Raw genomic sequence first — 20,273 nt, forward strand, 5'->3', positions numbered from 1 at the left:
ATTAGTTTGATGAATGAGTTTTGACTTTTTGTGTGCATGTGTTATGCCAACAAGAATAATGTTATAATCACATTATTTATTACATTATTAACATTTCAGTCCTTTTTTCTCTTTCCCAAAATGATGCTTTTAAAAAGCTAACGTCAATCCTATTGTTTTGAATGCTTTGGAAGACTAATGGTTTTGTTGTTGTATATACACTACTCAGACAACAAGCCACAGTCTGCCTTAATATTCAAAAATATACAACTCAGTAAAGATCACACTGGAAACTTTGTATGCATACTTCCATACTGGTTCTTGAAAACAGACTTATATTGCTAATATCAATTACAAGCTTTTGTTATTAACCTCAGTTATTTTGTCATTATAATAAAAATAATACTGCAGTGTCTTTGTGAATATTATGCAACCTGTGAAATAAGTGTCAAAATATGTATCCCTAAATTGAAAATACCTCAGAAATAAAGTTGTTTCCATTCATATCAATGCAGTCAGATACACATTGTGAACATGCAAAAGTGCCCAGATGCGGACTTAAATATTAAAGGGGGGAATGATGAGTGGATGCTGCCAAGTGTTGTCAGTAATCCAGGTTGAGGATATCTACAGTTTAAATGTTCTGCTAAGGCACCAGAATACAGGAAATGGCATCCTCTCTGTTAAAAATGTTCTGAAGGACCCTAGGACACCCCCCATGTAAGATTGCCCAATTTCAATGCTTCCAGCGTATTTTTATACACATGTACTTTGTAGTCCGTGGTTTTACTTTTCATGATGCGTTCAAGAGGCCAAACCCAAATTCAGCCCCCACTTTAGGGCTCCTCCCCTGAACTCCCCCTAAACTTCCATTCTCCAAAAAAAAAAAAAAGCGTTATTCTCAATCCATGGTGTAATTTCTGCAACATCAAAGTAGGTTATGTTAACTGTTCAGGATTACTATTATATTATACTATTATATATACTATACGATTATTATGTGGTATAAATCTCAGGTGGAGAGATCCAGCCTCATCCTCATGTTTTGGTTTTGTTGTTCGGACTGCTGCTGGCTAACTCGCTAACTTTAGCTTAGCTAAGGTTATCTGGGAAACGAGCATCTCAGCTGGAGTGTACAAGTTTGGGAAGCTATTTGACATTACAGCAGCCTTATAAAAAGCAGACGGACGAAGGTATTTTTCTCCTCCTGGATTAAAGGGACCGTAAGAAGTTAGCTACTTTAATGTTTAATAGGTCTAGCGGTGCTTAAACTGGTTAACTAGCGTATAAACATCACCGTGTTTTTAAAATGCTATCATTAATTAAAATATAGTTTACTTACTCAAAACCAAAGAGAGAGAGAGAAAAAAGTATCATGTTGACTGAGATAAGTAACTTTCCATAGTCGGGCTAACTGTGTTATCTAACCTATGTAGACGGTAACTTTACAGACAAAGGTGATGATAATGTCAACACGCTAAAGCATCAGGTTAGCGTTAACACTAATGTTAACTACCTGTCTAAAACTATATACTAAATTCAGTTTTAACCAACTTCAGTAACTTTAGTGGGGAACTGTGATTGGAACATGAAAGTAACTAGACTGGTAATTACTATAGGATGAGTTCACAATTTTTCAAATCTGTCAAACAAAATGTTTTTCTTGCTGTAATCATTTTTCTGTTCTGGCTATTACAAGATCGCTTCATAATGTACTTACAATGTAAGTGATGGGGGGGGGGAAGCTTCATATTCATATCTGAATATGAAGCTTCAGCCGTCCAAATGAGTCAAATCTTGAAGATATTGTAGATTTCAATGTTATTGTCTATTTATGACCAAACTCTTTTAACTCTTAACTAAACTTCCTCTGCAGTTCAACAGGGGAACATAAAGAGGGAATTAGATGCTAAGAAGACTGTAAATGTGGCAGATATCCACAAACTCATACTGCTGAAGTGTCACATTAGCTTCACATCAACGTTTGCACAAAATGAGTGAGTGAACAGGAGGAATAATTATAGTAAGGAAAACCTCTTGCAGTGTTTATATGGACACCTGACAGTTGTTTTAAGAATAAAAACTGTGAACCTATCCTTTAACATTTGACTAGAGAAGTAATAATATTGATGTAAATGGTGGGGACATGATACATTTATCAACCTAATACTTGAGACCTTTTTTGTTTAATTTAAACAAAAACTTTGTTAATATTTTTAAAGAGTATGACGTATAATTTATGCTTTCCCATCACTGCAAATATTCTCAAAAGAAGTGTCAATATAGTTGACACTGCTCAATATAATTTATTCTTTTTTTATTATTTTATTTAGTTTTTTATTTGTTTTGTTGTTTGTAACATTGCTGCACTCATGCTTTGTGCTTACCAGGGAAAATAGTAACACACACAACCTGCTTGCAAAAAGCCCTTTAAAGTATAACATGCACAACAAGAAACAATGGCACGGTGAAACATTATATATTGTAGTTTAAGCCAGAAAGATAGCATGATATGTACTGTGAGATTATAGGAATTTATCTTTTGTCTGAGATTATCCATACAGTTCATACAGAGGTAATTGTGTTTTTATTATTGACTGCTATATGGCAGTTACTATATCACAAATACTTAAATGTTGCTTTATAAAAGTAAATATTTTGTGATAAAGGTTTAGATGGTATTAGATTGGATTGCTGAGTTATCATGCAGTCAACCACATCCTCACTCTTGGCCTCATTATATCCTTCTGCCAGATGATGTGATATATGAAAAAAAAGAAAACCACTTTGTTGACGCATCACTTCTTTCCTCTCCAGTGGCCCAAAGATGATCCATACATAGCGGAGGAAAACAGAGCAGCAGACATGTCTCCCAAAGTGCCTGGTGGCCAAGGCAAAGGGGATTATTCTGCGGTGCAGGTAGCAGTTCGTGTGCGTCCACTGCTGCCTAAAGAGCTCCTGCACTGCCACGAGAGCTGCATCACTGTGGACTCTGAACTTTGTCGGGTTACTCTGGGCCATGACCGACACTTCCTTTGTGACTTTCTATTTGAGGAAACTTGCTGTCAGGAGGAGGTTTATTCTGTGTCTGTCCAGCCACTCATAGATGCCTTCTTCCAAGGTTTCAATGCTACAGTCTTTGCCTATGGTCAGACGGGCTCAGGCAAGACTTACACCATTGGAGAGGCTAATATTTGTAAGTTAGTTGTTTTGTCTTTTCTTGCAATGTCTGCTTCTCTTGTTGTTAGCTCAGTTTATTCTGCATTAATGTGAACTACGCTCCATTAGCCTTCTGCTATCAATACCACTGCTATAGCAGCGGTATTGATAGCAGAAGATCATAGACCCACTGAGAAAGTATCATCAATTGGACTTGTCAAACAAAGTATGCAGTGTGCTCTTATCAATTTTTACTGTATTAAAACAGCTGCATGACATTATGTTTGTTTTGTAGCTTCGTTTAGAGATGAGGAGCAGGGTATCATTCCCAGGGCTGTTGCAGATGTCTTCAAGCTGCTGGATGAAAATGACCTCACAGACTTCTCGGTCCGAGTCTCCTATTTGGAGGTCTACAAAGAGGATTTCAAGGACTTACTGGAGGTGGAGACTGCAAGCAAGGACATCAACATCCGGGAGGATAAGGGCAACATTGGTATGAAATATCAATCTCTTCATTTTTCTATTACTTATTAATTAAATATTATCTTTAAGCATATTTTGTGTTTGTGATCTGAATTATGATGCTGCATTTAAAGATTTTTTTGTGTATGTTTATTCACATGTTACATTTTGTGTGTGACTTCCTAGTTTTGTGTGGTGTGAAGGAGTGCGAAGTGGAGGGTCTTGATGAGGTGCTGAGTTTACTAGAATCAGGAAACACAGCAAGGCACACCGGTGCAACCCAGATGAATCCAAACTCGAGCCGGTCTCACACCATTTTTACCTTGTACATGGATCAGCGTCGGGGAAGTTCACGCCTTTATGGGACTGCTACAAGTGCTGGACCTCAAATGTTGTCTTCCAAGTTCCACTTTGTGGACCTGGCAGGCTCAGAGCGCATCTTAAGGACAGGGAACACTGGAGAGAGACTGAAAGAGAGCATCCAGATTAACAGTGGTCTTCTGGCGTTGGGAAATGTTATAGGGGCACTGGGTGACCCCAAGAGGAAAGGCTCTCACATACCATACAGAGATTCTAAAATCACAAGGTACAGTTTTATTAAGTTATTGAATATTTTAGTATACTATTTTATCAGAAATTGGTATTGAATATCAGTTTGGTTTAATTTATATTATTACAATGTTTTCCTTCTTTTGCCTAGGATCCTAAAAGACTCTTTAGGAGGAAATTCGAAAACGCTGATGATTGCCTGCATCAGCCCATCTTCCTCAGACTTTGATGAGAGTCTTAATACACTAAACTATGCCACACGGGCCCGTAACATTCAGAACCGGGCTACAGTCAACTGCAAGCGAGAGCCAGACAGGGTGGAAGGGCTGGAACAACAAATCAAGGCCCTTCGCAGAGCCCTTGAAAACCGCCAGCGTTCAGAGACCCGCATTATTGCTCACGCTGATCCAAACAGGAGACCTCGACTCGGCGAGGGAGAAATCAGCAGACTGCAAGCTCAGAGTGCCCACTACAGGACTTGCACAGATACTGCATACAGGTTAAAGCACATTCATTTATTAAGATGAATTTAGTCTGCAGGATTAATCTGTGTTGTAAGGGTTTTTATGGCTTAGCCTGTTCTGACTAGCCTCACTTTGAGTTTGACTTTTTTTCTTTACAAAATGTATTTTGTGTGTGTGTGTGTGTGTGTGTGTGTGTGTGTGTGTGTGTGTGTGTGTGTGTGTGTGTGTGTGTACGTGTGCGCGCGTGTATGAATAGAATATCTAAATATGTGTGTTGCATTTCCTTGGCCATGGAGTCATATGTTCATTTGTGTATTTGTGTTCATAAATAACACATTCGCTATTGGTGGCCAATGCACAAATTTAGCATATGTCGATAAAAAGTTAGGATAATTCTGGCATTTCATTGTTTTATTTTGTAGAATATATGTAACGTGATTTTCTCTCTGCTCTTTTGTCATCAACACTACATAGTTGTGCATGCAAACCATCACCATGATAAAAAGCTGTCCTAATTCCAAGTGAGCCAAATGGGTGCAGTATTTAAAGTGAACCAAATGACGTTTACTTAGATTAAAGAGGATTGATATGATTTTTATAGATCCTTAAAAAAAAAAAACAACAAAGAATTTACAAATACTATCTAGAGCCCAGTACAATTTATGCAACTTCATTGTTGTCCAAAAAATATTTAAACCAAATAAAAGAGCTGCACTTTCCTATTGACATATCCCTGAATTGCAGTTGACATGGCCGGTACGACTTCATTTTTGAGTTTTAAAAGGGAACAGCGCTCTATTGAAAAGATGCTCTGATAACACTGACTTTTGCGGAGCTCAAAGAGATCCATGACACTCTTTAAGGACAATAATTTAGGTTATTTGCTTTGAGACACAAAGCAGAATCGGCTTGATCACTGAAGTGAGTGTCTCTCTGGCTGAATCCCTCAACAATTTATTCAAATTTTTATAGATGAAAGAAATTTTAGTGATTGTATATGGCTGTAAATCACAGGTTGCTGCGGGAGCTGCAGGGTGAAGGGGCACTGACTGCGGAGCAGAGCCTAAGAGTCAAGGAGTGGCTGTGCTCAGTGGAGGAGGAACGGAGCGGACTGACCACTGCTTCTGGACCAGACAGCGGTATCGAGAACATCTCCACTGAGGACAGTGTTGCATTAAGGAGGGGAAGGCCTTCTGTAAGCAACCAGGTATATCTCTCACTCTCACAAAACATTAAAATTGATTTAGTCAAATTTTATGAATTTATGAATTAGTCTTTAAATTTGTTTTTTTTTTTTTTTTTCCCAGGATCCAGAGGCTGTGGAGGAGAGGTGGAGCCATGAACATGAGAAAGATGGAGAGAAAGAGGACAGTATTATCCAGCTTCAAGCCCAGATCGAGCGGTTAGAGAGTGAGAACACAGACTTCTTAGCAGCTCTGGAGGACGCCATGGAGCAATACAAACAGCAGGTCAGACTCAGGGGAGTTGTTGGGAGATTGTGTTTCCATTAGTGTGGTGTGGCGCAGTTTAGCCACAGCATGCCATATTTATTGATATTTCATCAGCATCGTCACAGCAGACCTGTATAAATATGGTCCAAATCCAAGTCCAGTTTTGTAAATTCTGCACAATGTAGGAGTTGCAGTTACGTGGAGTTTGTTTAAGTCCTTATTGTCACTTTGATAATAGTTAGAATATAATTTTATCGGTTTTGTCTCTCAGAGTGACAAACTGCAGGAGCAACAGGACCTGATAACAGAGCTGCAGTGTCTGCTGTCTACCCCAGGGCTGCCGGGCCTGGGCTTTAACTCAAGGCCACGGCCACACACCGCTCCTATGGGCTCCATGCAGTCCAGCCTGAATGGAGGCTCACACAGACAGGTAACCAACCAGCACAGCTTGTTTCTTTGCCTGTGATGTTGTATGGACTAAAGCAGTGATTCAGGTGTCTTCCTGTCCAATAGGAAGTAGCACTTTAAAAGGTTTTCAGTGGTAGTAGTAATTGTAGGTGCCTGCTGATTTAGGACTGGGCAATCCTGGTTTTAAAGGCTGCATTACAGTAAACTGATTATATTTTCTGAAGGTACCATACTGTTCTAACTGTTCTGTTATTTGCCTTTACCCACTTGCTCATTATATCCACATTACTTAAGATTATTTACTCATTGTGTAAATATTTTGTGAAAGCGCCAATAGTTATCAATAGTCTACAATATTGTCGCAATATTGATCTCGAGGTATTTGGTAAGAAATATTGTGAAGAAATATTTGATTTTGTTTGTATCGCCCAGCAGTAGATTATGGCCTATAGGCTCCCAACACCACCACGCTCATAATATCAGTATGGAAGGCTTTGATACCCAAACACATATTAAACCTGATTCATGAGTTACAGTGGTTCTAACCTCAAAAGAAATTTTTGCTTGCAGCTAAATTTTGTTGAACAACATGGTTTATGTGTCAATATAATTATTCTTGAAATAACATAAAGCACAATATTATATAAATGTGTCTTAATTTTTTTTGTACCAGAAAATACCAATGCTGGCTTGTTTGTAGTTACAGGTCAGTCCAGTGAACTATCTTGTTAATGCACCTTGTGGTGATCAGGATGTCAGCTTCTTTGAGGATCAGGTGATCCCTGGAGGAGCAGAAATGCAAGACACAGAAGAAGAGGGCATTCACTCCAACTTCATCCGGGACAAACGCAGGCATGTTTGTAGGAATCATAATCTGCAGCTTACACTATAAATTGAGTGTTTATAAAATAAATACTGCAGACATTACAGACTGATCATTCACCAAAAGTGCTCATCTTACGTATGAAATGTATCGAATGTAATGTCTGTGCTTTTCCCAGGCTGGTGAATTTGACCTGGACCAGGAGGGACATGCTCTCAGCAGGACTAGCAGCTGGTGGGAGAGTGCTCATGTCTCACCTGCTTGAGCCAGACCAGCACCCCAGTTTAGCCAGAAAAGCATGTAAGTCTAAGCTGTCTCAGATGCAACTATTATATGTGTTATAACAGATTTGATGGAGCATTTATGGTAAAGCCAAGCCAAAATCACAGGATTTTTATCGTGTACTCGGATTCTTTCTTTTCTAATATTATTGTTGACATTCTTTGTGCACAAATGCTATTTTACACATCCACAAAATGTTTCTGCAACTTCGAATCTTTGCTACATATGTGCGAATATGTATCTGTTAACTCACAAGCTAGGTTTTTGTTGTGATTTATTCGTATGTTTATACATGAATAAACATGTATGTATTTTTTGTAGCTACACAGGAAAGGTGAAATATTGTGAAACATTTTATATGCTTAAAAGCTCTTTTTTGATCCCTTTTTTTTAATTTTTATTAATTTTTATTGAGAAATTCAATTTGACATACATTTCACTTATGCATTCAGAAAACATTTTCATAACTAATTCAAATAGGACATCAAATAAAAAAAGTAAAATAACATGGAACAAAAAAGACAAAATAAAAACAGAAAACTAAAACGAGAGAGAAATAAAGTAAAAAATACAATATTAAAAAAAAAAAAAAAAAAAAGTGACATATTTTTACTCCAACCTGTTCCATGAGCTTTTCTTTCCCTGATTTTAGCCTCTGTGGTCTCAACTCTTTGGTCCAAGGTTCAGATTACACACAATGTATGCTCAGGGTGGGACCGAAACAGAGTGCACTCATCTAAGATGGGTACTTCAAGAAAATCTCATATGAGAGCTTAAATGGGCAATCGCCTTGAAGCAGTGTCCCCTCCTCATTAAACCACGCTAGTGACCCCTCGTATTACTCTCTCCAATCTCTGTGCAGCCAACTCCAGTGTTGGGGATACATCTGTGCGTGAAAGTATGAAAGGTTTTGAAGGCGTTTCAGAGTGGGGTCTTCTTCAAGCACAGCAGAAGATTCGAGAACTGTCTGTCACCATCCGCATGAAAGAAGAACTCATCAAGGAGCTGGTCAAAACAGGTAGGCATTCAAATATCCCACTCAATGGAAATGCTGAGTTAGAGTTAGAGGTTTTCTTGTATGTTTTTTCTTACATCTAGTGTGTGTGTGTGTGGTTTTCTAGGTAAGGATGCTCAGGCCCTGAACAAACAGTACAGCCATAAGATCACAGCTCTGGAGAGTGAGGCTGCGCAGGCACGACAGGAGCTGCAGGAGGCCCAACGACAGCTGCAGGATCTGGAGCGGCAGGAGAAAGAGATAAGCGCGACAGACAGGACCAGAGCTCAGGAATGTCGCAGGAAGATCGCTGCTGCTCAGAGCAAAGTTCAGGTTCGACTTTCACACCGCTGTATTCAGTCATAAAAGCATGTAAAATGAGTTCTTCCTTGATGACTTTTTACCTGATATGTAATTAACAAAATACCTGATTCTATATTCTTATACATCAGCTCTTTGGATCTATAACCTTGAACTTCAAAATGGGAAAAAACATTTTGTTTATTAGGTTCTCAGTCAGCGTCAGAGGGATACTGCTCGTTTAGCTAATATGCCCGCACAGAGTGAACGCCGTGTGCTAGAGTTGGAGCGCAGTGTTTGTTCCATGAGGCAGCAGCAGGAGCAGCTGCAAAAACGGCTGCGCCAGGAAAGTCAGCAGAAACGACGTCTGGAGACAGAGATGCAAAGACGAACTCACAGAGTCAAGGTACCAGTTAGGAGGGCTTGTGGTCCCATTATTCCAATAACCTCAATTCAGTACAGTCACATCAGTCACCAACTTCATTGTTTCATTTGTTCAAATTTAATTGAACAAATTGAAATCAATAACAAATGTCACACCTAATGCAGCAGTTTTAGTTGAGGATTAATCTAATAGGAAATTATTAGTGGTGATGGGACAGACTATAATCCCATATGACGTTCACTATGAATTTATAGCAGAGATCTCTGGTTATTAAGTTGGTTATTCTTCTGAATGAGTGAATTTACAACCAAACTGCTCTCAGTTATCACATCTGGAACAACATTTTTGAATATGCTTAAGCAGTAGTTTTCTTTGTTATGTGGTAAATGTATTGTTTGCTTTTGATAGACGTAGTTTCCCTCTGCACTTGCACACACTGCTGTAATCCATCTTCATCTTCTCCATCCTTCATCTCTTCCGCAGGAACTTGAGATAAAGAACGAGCAGCAGCAAAAGATCCTGAAGATCAAGACTGAAGAGATTGCTGCCTTCCAGAAGCAGAGACGCAGTGGCAGCAACGGCTCTGTCATCTCATTAGAAGAGCAACAGGTGGGAAAATAATCGGTCTACGATGCAGCAATTTTGTTTTATCTGTTAATATAACACACACTGTAGCTCAATAAGAGTAATTTTGATAGGTATGGGCTTTTAAATATATTACAGTATATGCATATATTTGCCTGTGGTGGTGGTTTAAATTGAATACTCCATCTTGACTGCTCCGTTCTGTTCTTTCTTGTATGTTTGTACGCTTTTGTGTCTTCCTGTGAGCAGAAGATTGAGGAACAGAAACGCTGGCTGGATGAGGAGATGGAGCGTGTGCTGGAACAGAGGAGAGGCCTGGAAGATCTGGAAGGAGAGCTCACTAAACGGGAGCAAATCCTGGCCAAGAAAGAAGCCCTGCTACAGGAACGCAGTGGACTGGAGACGAAGAGGCTCCGCTCCAGTCAGGTATTAACAAACACATACAACTCAGCTCCGTGGCACAGTAAATAAGAAAATGCTGACCCTCTTGTATTGGTTCATCTTCCCTCCAGGCCCTGAGTAAAGATCTGCTGATGCTAACGGGGCGTATCGAGTCTCTTGAGCAAGAGCTGAGTGAGAGGAACGGTCTCCTTCGCAGCAGCAGTGCTCAGGACTCTCAACAGATTCGCCAAGAGATCTCCAACCTGCGTCAAGAGAAAGATTCACTTCTTAAACAGAGAGTGGAGCTGGACGATAAGCTGCGGCAGGGAAATCTGCTCTTGCCTGAGGTCAGACCCTACACTGGGGTTCAAGCAATAAAATAAAAGATTTCCTCTGGATATGTTTTTGTGTTTTCACAGCGCTGACAGCTGAACACATTTTAGTTGCTCAGCAGAGAAGGATACAAATATGTAAACATGTATTGAATGGTCACATAACAACTGCAGGAACACTGAGTAGCAAGCATGTGGCAAGCACTAACTAGTCCTCACTGGAAGTTGTAATATAAACAGTGAAGGAATTTTCATACATAGGATTATGAAAATCAAACACAGACAAGCAGACCAGCTATCCTTTCTTGGATCAAATTGTACCTCTCTCAGTCTCCCCACAAGCCTGTTGTCAGGAGGAGCGGGCATTAAAGTATGGAAAGGGTTCTGCGTGTTGTGACTTGGGCCAAGGCTGTCTGCTGCGCAGGAATCCTTATCTTGACAAGAGGTTTAACTAGACATGCAGACAAATCTCCATGATACTTAATGTTGCATTTCACTGTGTCAACACCGGCACTTTTATATGTAGTATGTTTTATATGTGATCAACCCAGTTTGGGTTTGTCTATAAATCATTTTGTACAAGACATCCATATCTCCTGGGGTTTTGTGAATTGACAAGCTCCAGATTTCTGTAACATTACCTGTTTGGGATTGACCATCATAACCCCCGTCTGTTCTCTCTAATGTTACTAGGAGGAGCGAACCCTTTTCCAGCTGGACGAGGCAATTGAGGCTCTGGATGCAGCTATTGAGTACAAGAATGAGGCCATCACTCAGAGACAGAGGCAGCTCAGGGCTTCTGCCAGCATGCTCTCCCAGTGGGAGATGAATCTGATGGCCAAACTCAGCTACCTGTCTGCCTCCGAGACCAGAGCTCTGCTGTGCAAGTACTTCGACAAGGTATCCTCAACCCGAGATTCAGTTTTATTTACTGTCTTTCCTACCCATATGTATGTTGAAGCATGTTAATGTGAATGTTTTCTGTAGGTGGTGTCTCTGCGTGAGGAAGAGCGTAAGCTACAACTTGCTCTCGCCGAGCTGGAAATGCAACTAGATGAGCAGCAGAGGCTGGTGCAGTGGCTGGAGAACGCTCTTGATCGCACACAGCTCGACACGGATCGCAGGCTCACACAACAGCAGAAGGAACATGAAAGGAGTGTGCAGCTCTTACTGCAGCAGTGCCGTGGTGTGTGTTACATTTATAAAAAACAGTGTAGTATCCCCTGATAAGAGAAGTTGCATGCTTGTGTTTATGAATAAGAGGAATTCCAACAGGCATTTACTTGTCAAGGTCTTTAAAAATGTATTCTATAAATGGAAGGCATGTGAATATATTGACTGTTTTCTGCCAGAGTTTCTTGTACATTTTTACATTTTTTTTCCAAATCCAGCCATTAAAATTGGCAGTATTTGCATACCCTCATGTGTATGGCCTCTTCTCCCTGCAGAGCAAATAGATGAGGGCCTGGCAGGAAGGCTGCGGCAATACGAGGGATGGATTCATAACCTCAGCAAGGAGCTTAACCACTACAAGGCGGCAAATCTGGAACTAAGCAACAAATTAAGGGAGTTCAGTTCAGTCACCCAACCAAAGGAGTACGCTAAAGGTAACGTATTATTAGATCAAAGAGATCATACTTTTTCTTATGATAATCATTGTGTTCGCGTCTCGAAGAAAGAGGGCTTGAAATATGCTAGTTAGTAAATCATACTTTGCTTTTTGCCATATATAATGACTTTAAGTGCAAATATCCTCACGAAAATACACTTTTCTAAGATCATTACACACATTTCCAGGAACTACTGTATCTCTTTTCTCCTGCATTTTGACACCAGCACTATGCTGTTCCTATGCTACTATTTTGTGATGTATCAATAACAGGAGTTCATTTGCAGGAACACACTGTACGTCCCATTTTAATTCCTGGGCAGTAGTTCATCTCTAAGCATCCAGCATATTTGGAAATTTCTCTTTGACACAGCAGTACATTACAAAGAATATCCTGATGATCCTGTTTTGTTGTCTTGTCAGATAACAGAGATGACATTTCAAACTCAAAGTCAATATTATCCCTATCAGTGTAATTCTCGCAAGAGGTGAAAATGTGCTGAAGTTAGTTTCTGACCTTTTAGTTACCCTGTATTGAACATTCCTTGAACTGTTTTGACCAAAACGGCCAGTTTGAGCCTGAGCTAAACTGCTCCACCGAAACTCCAGTGGATGAGACTGAAGTGTCTGCCAAATGAATGTAATATAATATAATGTAAATGTGTACCTCAGTTTCTTTAAGAAGTATTTTTCCTACAGCTTAATCTAAAAAAACAAAATTAATTCTTATTAGATTGAGAAATATCTGAGTCTGTATTCGCCTTTACTTTTCTGTTGAGATTTTATTGTCAAGGGAAGTATAATGCTTATTGGTTCATGCCTAAAAGCTATTCCTTAATTTACACCCATGCATAGGTGGTTATACAACATCATATCTCTGTAGATTTCTATGTAGATGTTTATTTTTATATTTAATAAGTAGTAGCACTCAAGTCTGTTGGATTATCATTACTGTTCAGAATCTATCATCTGAAGTCGCGTGATGTGTTGTCTTTTCAGCCATGCTGTCTGATGGTAAACCAGCAGGCATCGGCAGTGTGGAGAGGCTGAGCCGCTGCTCTGAGGACAACCAAGGAGGCAGAGGAGCAGCGCATCCTGACAAACCTCTGAGGTCCAGGGAGGAGATGCGAGAGCTGGTGAACACTCCTCTCCCATCCACATGGCGACGCTCTTCTCTCCCCACGGAGGAACCTGCTGTCATGGAGGAGCTCTGGCTCGGAGCACCTGGGGATGTTCCTGTTAACCGTGTCATTCAGACAGGGATGGGGTCCTGGGGTGGGCAGACATCCCTGCCTGTAGTTAAATCTCGCAGAGAGTCCCGCCGCTCCAGCCTCAGCATCGGATCACTGATTTCAAACAATGCATTAATTGACGTGCGGAAGAATCCTGTCTGAAAATAAATCTAGGTAGTGTTTGTTACTGAAATGCTTTCACATAGTTTTTCTCTGTGGTTTCAAAAATATCTTCGTTGTGTAATCCGTTTTTAGTTTTAGTTTTTCACTTTTTGTACTTGTATATAAAGTTGTATATAAAGTTTTTTGTAATGAACACAGACACCCACTAATTTTTATACAAAGTACCTTCACTAAAGTAGAGCTTGTTTCCATTTCATACAGTAATAAATATAGAAGGTAAATGGTCTTACCAAATTTGAAAGTTAATAAGACGTGAATCATTATTACAAAATGAGGTTCTTACATTCCAATCATGTAGTCTTTTGACCTTCTGCAATATTTTATATTAAAATGTTTTTGCTTTCTAGACATCTGTGTTCATTTATACAGTCAGGTCCATAAATATTTGGACACTGACACAAGTTTTGTTAATTTACCTGTTTACCAAAACATATTCAACTTACAGCTTTATAATGAATATTGGTTTTAAGTGCAGACTCTCAGCTTTTAGGAATTACAGCTCTTTAATATGTACCACCCTCTTTTTGAGGGGACCATAAATAATTGGACAACTGATTTAAAAGCTGTTTCATCGACAGGTGTGGACAATTCCTTTGTTATTTCATCATCAATCAAACAGGTAAAATGTCTGGAGTTGATTCCAGGTGTGGTCTTTGCATTTGGAAGCTGTTCCTGTGAACCTACAACATGCAATCAAAAGAGCTCTCAATGCAAGTTAAACAGGACACCCTTAAGCTGCAAAAACAACAAAAATTCCATCAGAGAGATCTCAAGAACATTAGGAGTGTCCAAATTCAACAGGCTGGTACATTCTGAGGAAAACAAAAAGCACCTGTGAACTCGGTAACACGAAAAGGCCTGTATGTCCATGGAAGACAGCAGTTGTGGATGATTGCAGGATCCTTTCTATGGTTTAGAAAAACCCCTTCACAACATCCAGCCAAGTGAGGAGCACTCTCCAGGAGGTAGGCATATCATTATCCAAGTCTACCATAAAGAAGACCTCAGGAGAGCAAATACAGACGGTTCACCTCAAGGTAAAACCATTCATAAACCTCGAGAATAGAAAGGCCAGATTAGACTTGACCAAAAAAGCATCTAAAAAACCAGCACAGTTCAGGAATAGCATTCTTTGGACCGATGTAACTGTGATCAACCTGTATCAAAATGATGGGAAGAAAAATGTATGGACAAGGCTTGGAACGGCTCATGATCCAAAGCATACCACATCATCTGTAAAACATGGTGAAGGTAGTGTGATGGTTGGGCATGTGTGGTTTGTAATGGTACTGAGTCAATAGTGTTTATTGATGAAGTGACAGAGGACATAAGCAGCCGGATGAATTCTGAGGTGTACAGGGATATGCTGCTCAGATTCACCCAAATTCAGCAAAGGTCATTGGACCATGCTTCACAGTACAGATGGACAATGACCCAAAACATACTGTGAAGGCAACCCGGGAGTTTCTTTAAGCAAAGAAGTGGAATATTCTGCAATGGACAAGTCAATCACCTGATCTCAACCCGATCCAGCATGCATTTCACCTGCTGACGAAAAAAATTAAGGCTGAGAGACCCACAAACAAACAACAACTGAAGACAGCTGCAGTAAAGCATCACAAAAAAGGAAACCCAGCATTTGGTAATGTTCATGACTCCAAGACCTCAGGCAGTCATTGCCTGCAAAGGATTCTCAACAAGGTTTTAAAAATGAACATTTTATTTATGACTATTTAGTTTGTCCAATTATTTTGAGCCCCTGAAGTAAGTGGACTGCATATAAAAATGCTTGCAATTCCTAACATTTTTAAACTATTTTTTTGTCTAACCCCTTGAATTAAAGCTGAAAGTCCCCACTTCAATCACATCTTGATTGTTTCATTTCAAATCCACTGTGGTGGTGTACAGAGCCAAAATTACAAAAACTGTGTCACTGTCCAAATATTTATGGACCTGACCTGACTGTATCTACAGTGCAGAAAATCTATGTCTTTCAGAGCAGTTCTATCCTCTGTACTAATTTACAACTTAGTTACAACACATTTAAAGAATTTATTTCTGCTGTCTAGTCTGTAATCTTTTATAAATTGATGTTCTGGTTGGATACTATCACAGCTGACGGAGACATTGAATGAAAGCTTGTTAAAATGCATCCAGTAATACTGTTGCTTGCAACCTTTCAGCTGAAAAGATCAGTATTACCACCTGGAGCATCAAAACATCTGTGGTACATCCTAAATTACCACTAAAAGCTAACATCTCAGCTGATTTGATGATAGCAGAGAAAAAAACCACTAAACCTGAGGTAACATTAAGCTTAAAACTGGTTTGAGGTTTTAGCCAGAAGATGAGCAATGGAGAGAACAGCAATGGAATGAATTTCTCAAATCTGTTTTTGTTTTTGTTTTGGGTTTTCTTGAAGGCCCCCCAGTAATCAACGAGGATCACCATAAATGGACAAACACTAAACAGGATTTGATTGTGACTCAAGTTTGAAGATCAGTGGGTTTAGTGTGTCAAGATCGGCTCTTTCTAGTGTTTTCATGTAATTTACCAGTATTTACGGAGCACCTCAAAACTGTAATAGTGTGGGTATGAAGACACTGTCTGAGCACTAGAGGGCAGTGTAACCTCAGTGCTTCACATGAGTCTGAGAGTGCAGTAACAGCGTTTTACCCCTCTGGGCTCAAAACTGGAGTACTGTTAAAATGGCCTGTCATTTAGTAGGCCAGAGAAGAGTTTATCAGTCATTTCAGCCTGTTTAAAAAGAGAATATTCAAAAGACTGAGTACAAACACATCAATGCCTAACAAACAGGAGATTTGGTGGTACTAAAAATCACAACTGATGTTTGGTTAATCACCCCTTCAGCAGGTATTTACTAATTAATCTATTCAAGTGCTTCTGCTTTCAAGTTCAATTTGTATTTGAGAAAATTGCTCAAGTTATTCTTTTTTTTAAATCCACACTGATGCAAACTAAACTCTGACTGGCTTGAGTACATATTATTTTGAGGAATTTAGGAAACAAACAAAAACACATTCACATCCATCTCGCTCTGTAAGGGGCTTGGTGGTATTTGGGGAGGCAGTGGGCAGAGAAGCTTGGAGGATGAAAGAGGCCTAACTAAGTCATTTAAACAGGAGAGCAGCGTGGAATCCCGGGGTACAAAGATGATCCAGCTTCGCTGAGGGGGGAGGGCTGGCTTCAGATAAAGAGGCCCAGTGTATCTTTGGAGACTTAGCAGGATGCAAGAAGAACCATCGTTGGTGCACTAGCGGTTCAATTTTTCATCCCAAAATTGTAAGAATGTAAATTCTCACAGGACAGTAAGGAGGAACTAGGATTAAGTCAATGTTTTACTGAGTTCCAAATTTCATTTTAGTCTTTATTCTGCAGATACAGTGGTGGAATGTAACTAATTACATTTACTCAAATACTGTTCTCAAGTTCATTATATTTCCATTTACTCTGTACTTCCACTCTACTACATCACATATATAGTTACTTTTCAGATCTAGATTTTACCAGTAAAAAGATTGTGTTTTGTGCTTTAATATTTAATTTATATATATTTAATATATATAGTAATTTAGCTAATTTTGTAGAGAGATGTTTTAACTTTGTCTCTTTCTCTGTTGATCAGTGTTTATTGTTAAACCTAAAAAAAAACATTTTTAAAGAAGGTTTGTTCAATCTGTATCTATATATGTAATAAATAGGCTATAAACTGAGTGGGCCTGTTTGCATCATGAGTATTTTTTCTCATTTTACTTTTTTTTTTTTTTGTAATGGAGTTTTATACTGTGGTATTGATGTACTTCTTCTACTGCTGAGGGGATAAGAAGCAGATAAACAGTACCTGGTAAGATGTTATATTGTTCATGTTAAGGAAAACAAGGTCTTGATAGTGGAGCAAGTTGGTTTATATTTTAGGAGCAATATCTGAAGTCCTCAGGTAAATTCAGGTGTGCTCTGCTGATATTTGGTAGGAAATGCATTCGTCATATTTAGAAGGCCTTGGAGATACACCCAACACTGAATCTAATTGTGCGTTGATGTCTGCGACACTGTCTGTCTTGATACTAGCAGTGGGTTCGCCAAATTCAGACATTTTCAAACTCTATATAGTGGCTTTAAGTGAAGAGTTAACAGAAAGGGTATAGGGCCTACACTTTGTGTTTACTGCCTGCATGAATTATATTAGCTGTACTTTTTATCACTGGCTTCATCAAGTGGCATCTAGAAATGATGGTGGTACAGCAGCTCATCACACAAGTGCAATGAATTGATACAATAAAATAAAAATGATGCAAGCATTTAAAAGACGGTGGCCCAAAATGGCAAACACACACATTTTGTCTTCATCACCTCTTCCTCCTCTCTTTTCCTTTTCCTCCTCTTTTTTATCCTCCTCCTCTTCCTCTCTCTCATCCGCATCCTCCTCCTCCTCCTCCTCTATCTCCTCCTTTCTCTCCTCCTTATCATCCTCCTCTCTCTGCTCCTCTTCCCACTCCTCCTCCCCCTCCTCTTCCTCTTTTCTCTTCTCCTCCTGCACATACTTCATACACTTCACACACACACACACACACACACACACACACACACACACACACACACACACACACACACACACGGAAACCATTTGCGATTGGATATTTAGCAACTTGCCCGTGTGACGTCAGTGCAGCCGGGAGGAGGAAGCATTTAGGGAAAAAAGGCAGAGAGGAGGTGAGAGGAGAGCACTGGAGGCTCCGGCAGGGGACACGGCGCAGCCTCAGGATCGCGGACAGCATCGTCTGACGGTGACCAGTGCCTGGACCCGCAAACCTCCTGATCACGGATACAAACACACAATCCAACGAGGACCACACACACACACACACACACACACACACACACACACACACACACACACACACACACACACACACACACACACACACACACACACACACCACTCATCCACAGCCCGACACACGCGCGCTCCGGCAGCTGATGGTGTGGGATTTATCGATCCGATCCACGCGCTCACCTGTTTGCCACACCGAGGCTGCGCAGAAAGTCGTGCACATCTGGACCCTGAACGATGCTACCAACCGTCGATGACACCAAATGTGGATGTTTAGGTCTCCGTGGATTCAGGAGGCATCTCTCACGATGGAAAGTAAGAGTCTTTTGGATTTAGTGGTCATGACCTCGTGTAAGTTTCCGCGGATCAGACCCGCTCATATCATCGTAATGAATGCATCTTATTCTCTTGTGCATAATGTAGTGGCCGGATATTTGACACATGCAGGAACAAAATGTTGTAGACATTCTGCATGCATTTAACCGTATTATGTTCAATTCTGATGAGTCAAATCGTGAGGACGCTTATAGACTGAGAACAAATTCAATTTCCTCTCATTAAAATTGCACGTGAAGTAAATCTATAAGATATGGTTTAACCCATCTGACAAAGACAACGTTAGGCCATTTATTCTAACAATAATGCTATTATGTGTTGGCCTGCAGGCTTGTATTTTATCAAGAGACATTCACAAACTCTCCAGTATAATGAGCCAATAATAGCAACTTCACACTTTATAGTTGAATGTGTATTAGTTCATCTGCTTGAGCAAAATCAACCAGTTTACACACAATAAAGGTAGCATCAGGTCTGCTGTATCTTGAAGGTCTTCATTTGTGATTTTTAAAAATAATTATTGTATTAATATTTGTGAGAGTTCTCTCCTTGATATACAAAGAAAGTGACGCATGCCTTGTCACTGCATTTATTTCCCAATTAAAACGACTGACGTCAAACGTAATGACAAAGAGGAGCGTGAGTTCAGCATGAGGTTATTTTGAGAAAACGTATATTATATCTTAAATGTAGAGCTGTAACCTTAAATTTAATTGTATTTAATTTTATTGGTAAAAATTAAAATTAACCCTGAAGGTTCAGGATACACTAAACGGGTGACAGCATGATAATGGAATCATAACAATAATAGTAAGGCAGCAATGTATAGTTGTAAAAGTAACAAAGGTGACTGATGAACAATGTCATGTTCAATAAATTGCAATGAGGCAGAAGCACTTACAGTAGGCCTACATGCTCCCTGACAGTGTCCATGTCCACAAGATTTGTGAACGTTTTATGTTTAGTAATTGTAAAGGTAGTTCATTCTAAGCAAAACTCAACTTTCACAGTATTTTAAATTATCATGTGGAGCTGATTAAAGAGTGAGTTTTCCTGGGGAAGATTTGAAGAGGTTTTTTTTGTGGGAATCAGGAAGTATTTAGCCCCAAAACAAGAACACAGTCATGTGAGCATTATATCTGTTATTTCTTTTAATTCATGAATTAATTACACTGTTGTGTGGCAGAGTGCCCTGCAACAAAAGTTTCCAAAAATGCTTGGAAGCAGCCACATCACCACATTTCACGTGTTTTAGTAGTTAGTTACCATATTTGCTATTGAGTTAAATTAACTGCTGTTAGTACACATAGAGATTGGATGTGAATGCCAGAGGAAGCAATATATTTTAAAGTTATTCAAGCTATTTTTTGAATTGAGTAAATATAAATGAAATAACTATTTACAAGTGTGATTAAAAAACTAACAAAAATGTTTTATTTGAGTCATGAAAGAAATTTGAAGGTTGCGGTTTAAATGTTTTTTTACAATATACATTTCACTATGGCAA

General features: G+C 39.5%; 1 protein-coding gene across 2 annotated transcripts; it reads left to right on the plus strand.

The window, feature by feature from the left end:
- The first annotated feature begins 870 nt into the window (after positions 1-870).
- Positions 871-13,853, plus strand: kif7 (kinesin family member 7). 2 transcript variants are annotated; one of them, XM_062422090.1, is made up of 21 exons: positions 880-912; positions 1,856-1,976; positions 2,797-3,175; positions 3,434-3,631; positions 3,787-4,186; positions 4,301-4,648; positions 5,628-5,820; positions 5,921-6,082; positions 6,336-6,494; positions 7,173-7,324; positions 7,474-7,595; positions 8,440-8,595; positions 8,699-8,904; positions 9,080-9,277; positions 9,740-9,865; positions 10,091-10,267; positions 10,354-10,569; positions 11,248-11,454; positions 11,542-11,740; positions 12,003-12,161; positions 13,163-13,853. In XM_062422090.1, the coding sequence occupies exons 3-21, from the start codon at positions 2,845-2,847 to the stop codon at positions 13,555-13,557; spliced, it is 4,104 nt and encodes a 1,367-aa protein (XP_062278074.1). In that variant the 5' UTR covers positions 880-912; positions 1,856-1,976; positions 2,797-2,844; the 3' UTR covers positions 13,558-13,853. The 2 variants fall into 2 exon arrangements, with proteins under 2 accessions (XP_062278068.1, XP_062278074.1); XM_062422084.1 differs by lacking the exon at positions 1,856-1,976 and having other exon boundaries at positions 871-912.
- Positions 13,854-20,273: the final 6,420 nt, after the last annotated feature.

Source organism: Scomber scombrus, chromosome 1, assembly GCF_963691925.1.
Source record: "Scomber scombrus chromosome 1, fScoSco1.1, whole genome shotgun sequence".
NCBI classification, from domain to species: domain Eukaryota; kingdom Metazoa; phylum Chordata; class Actinopteri; order Scombriformes; family Scombridae; genus Scomber; species Scomber scombrus.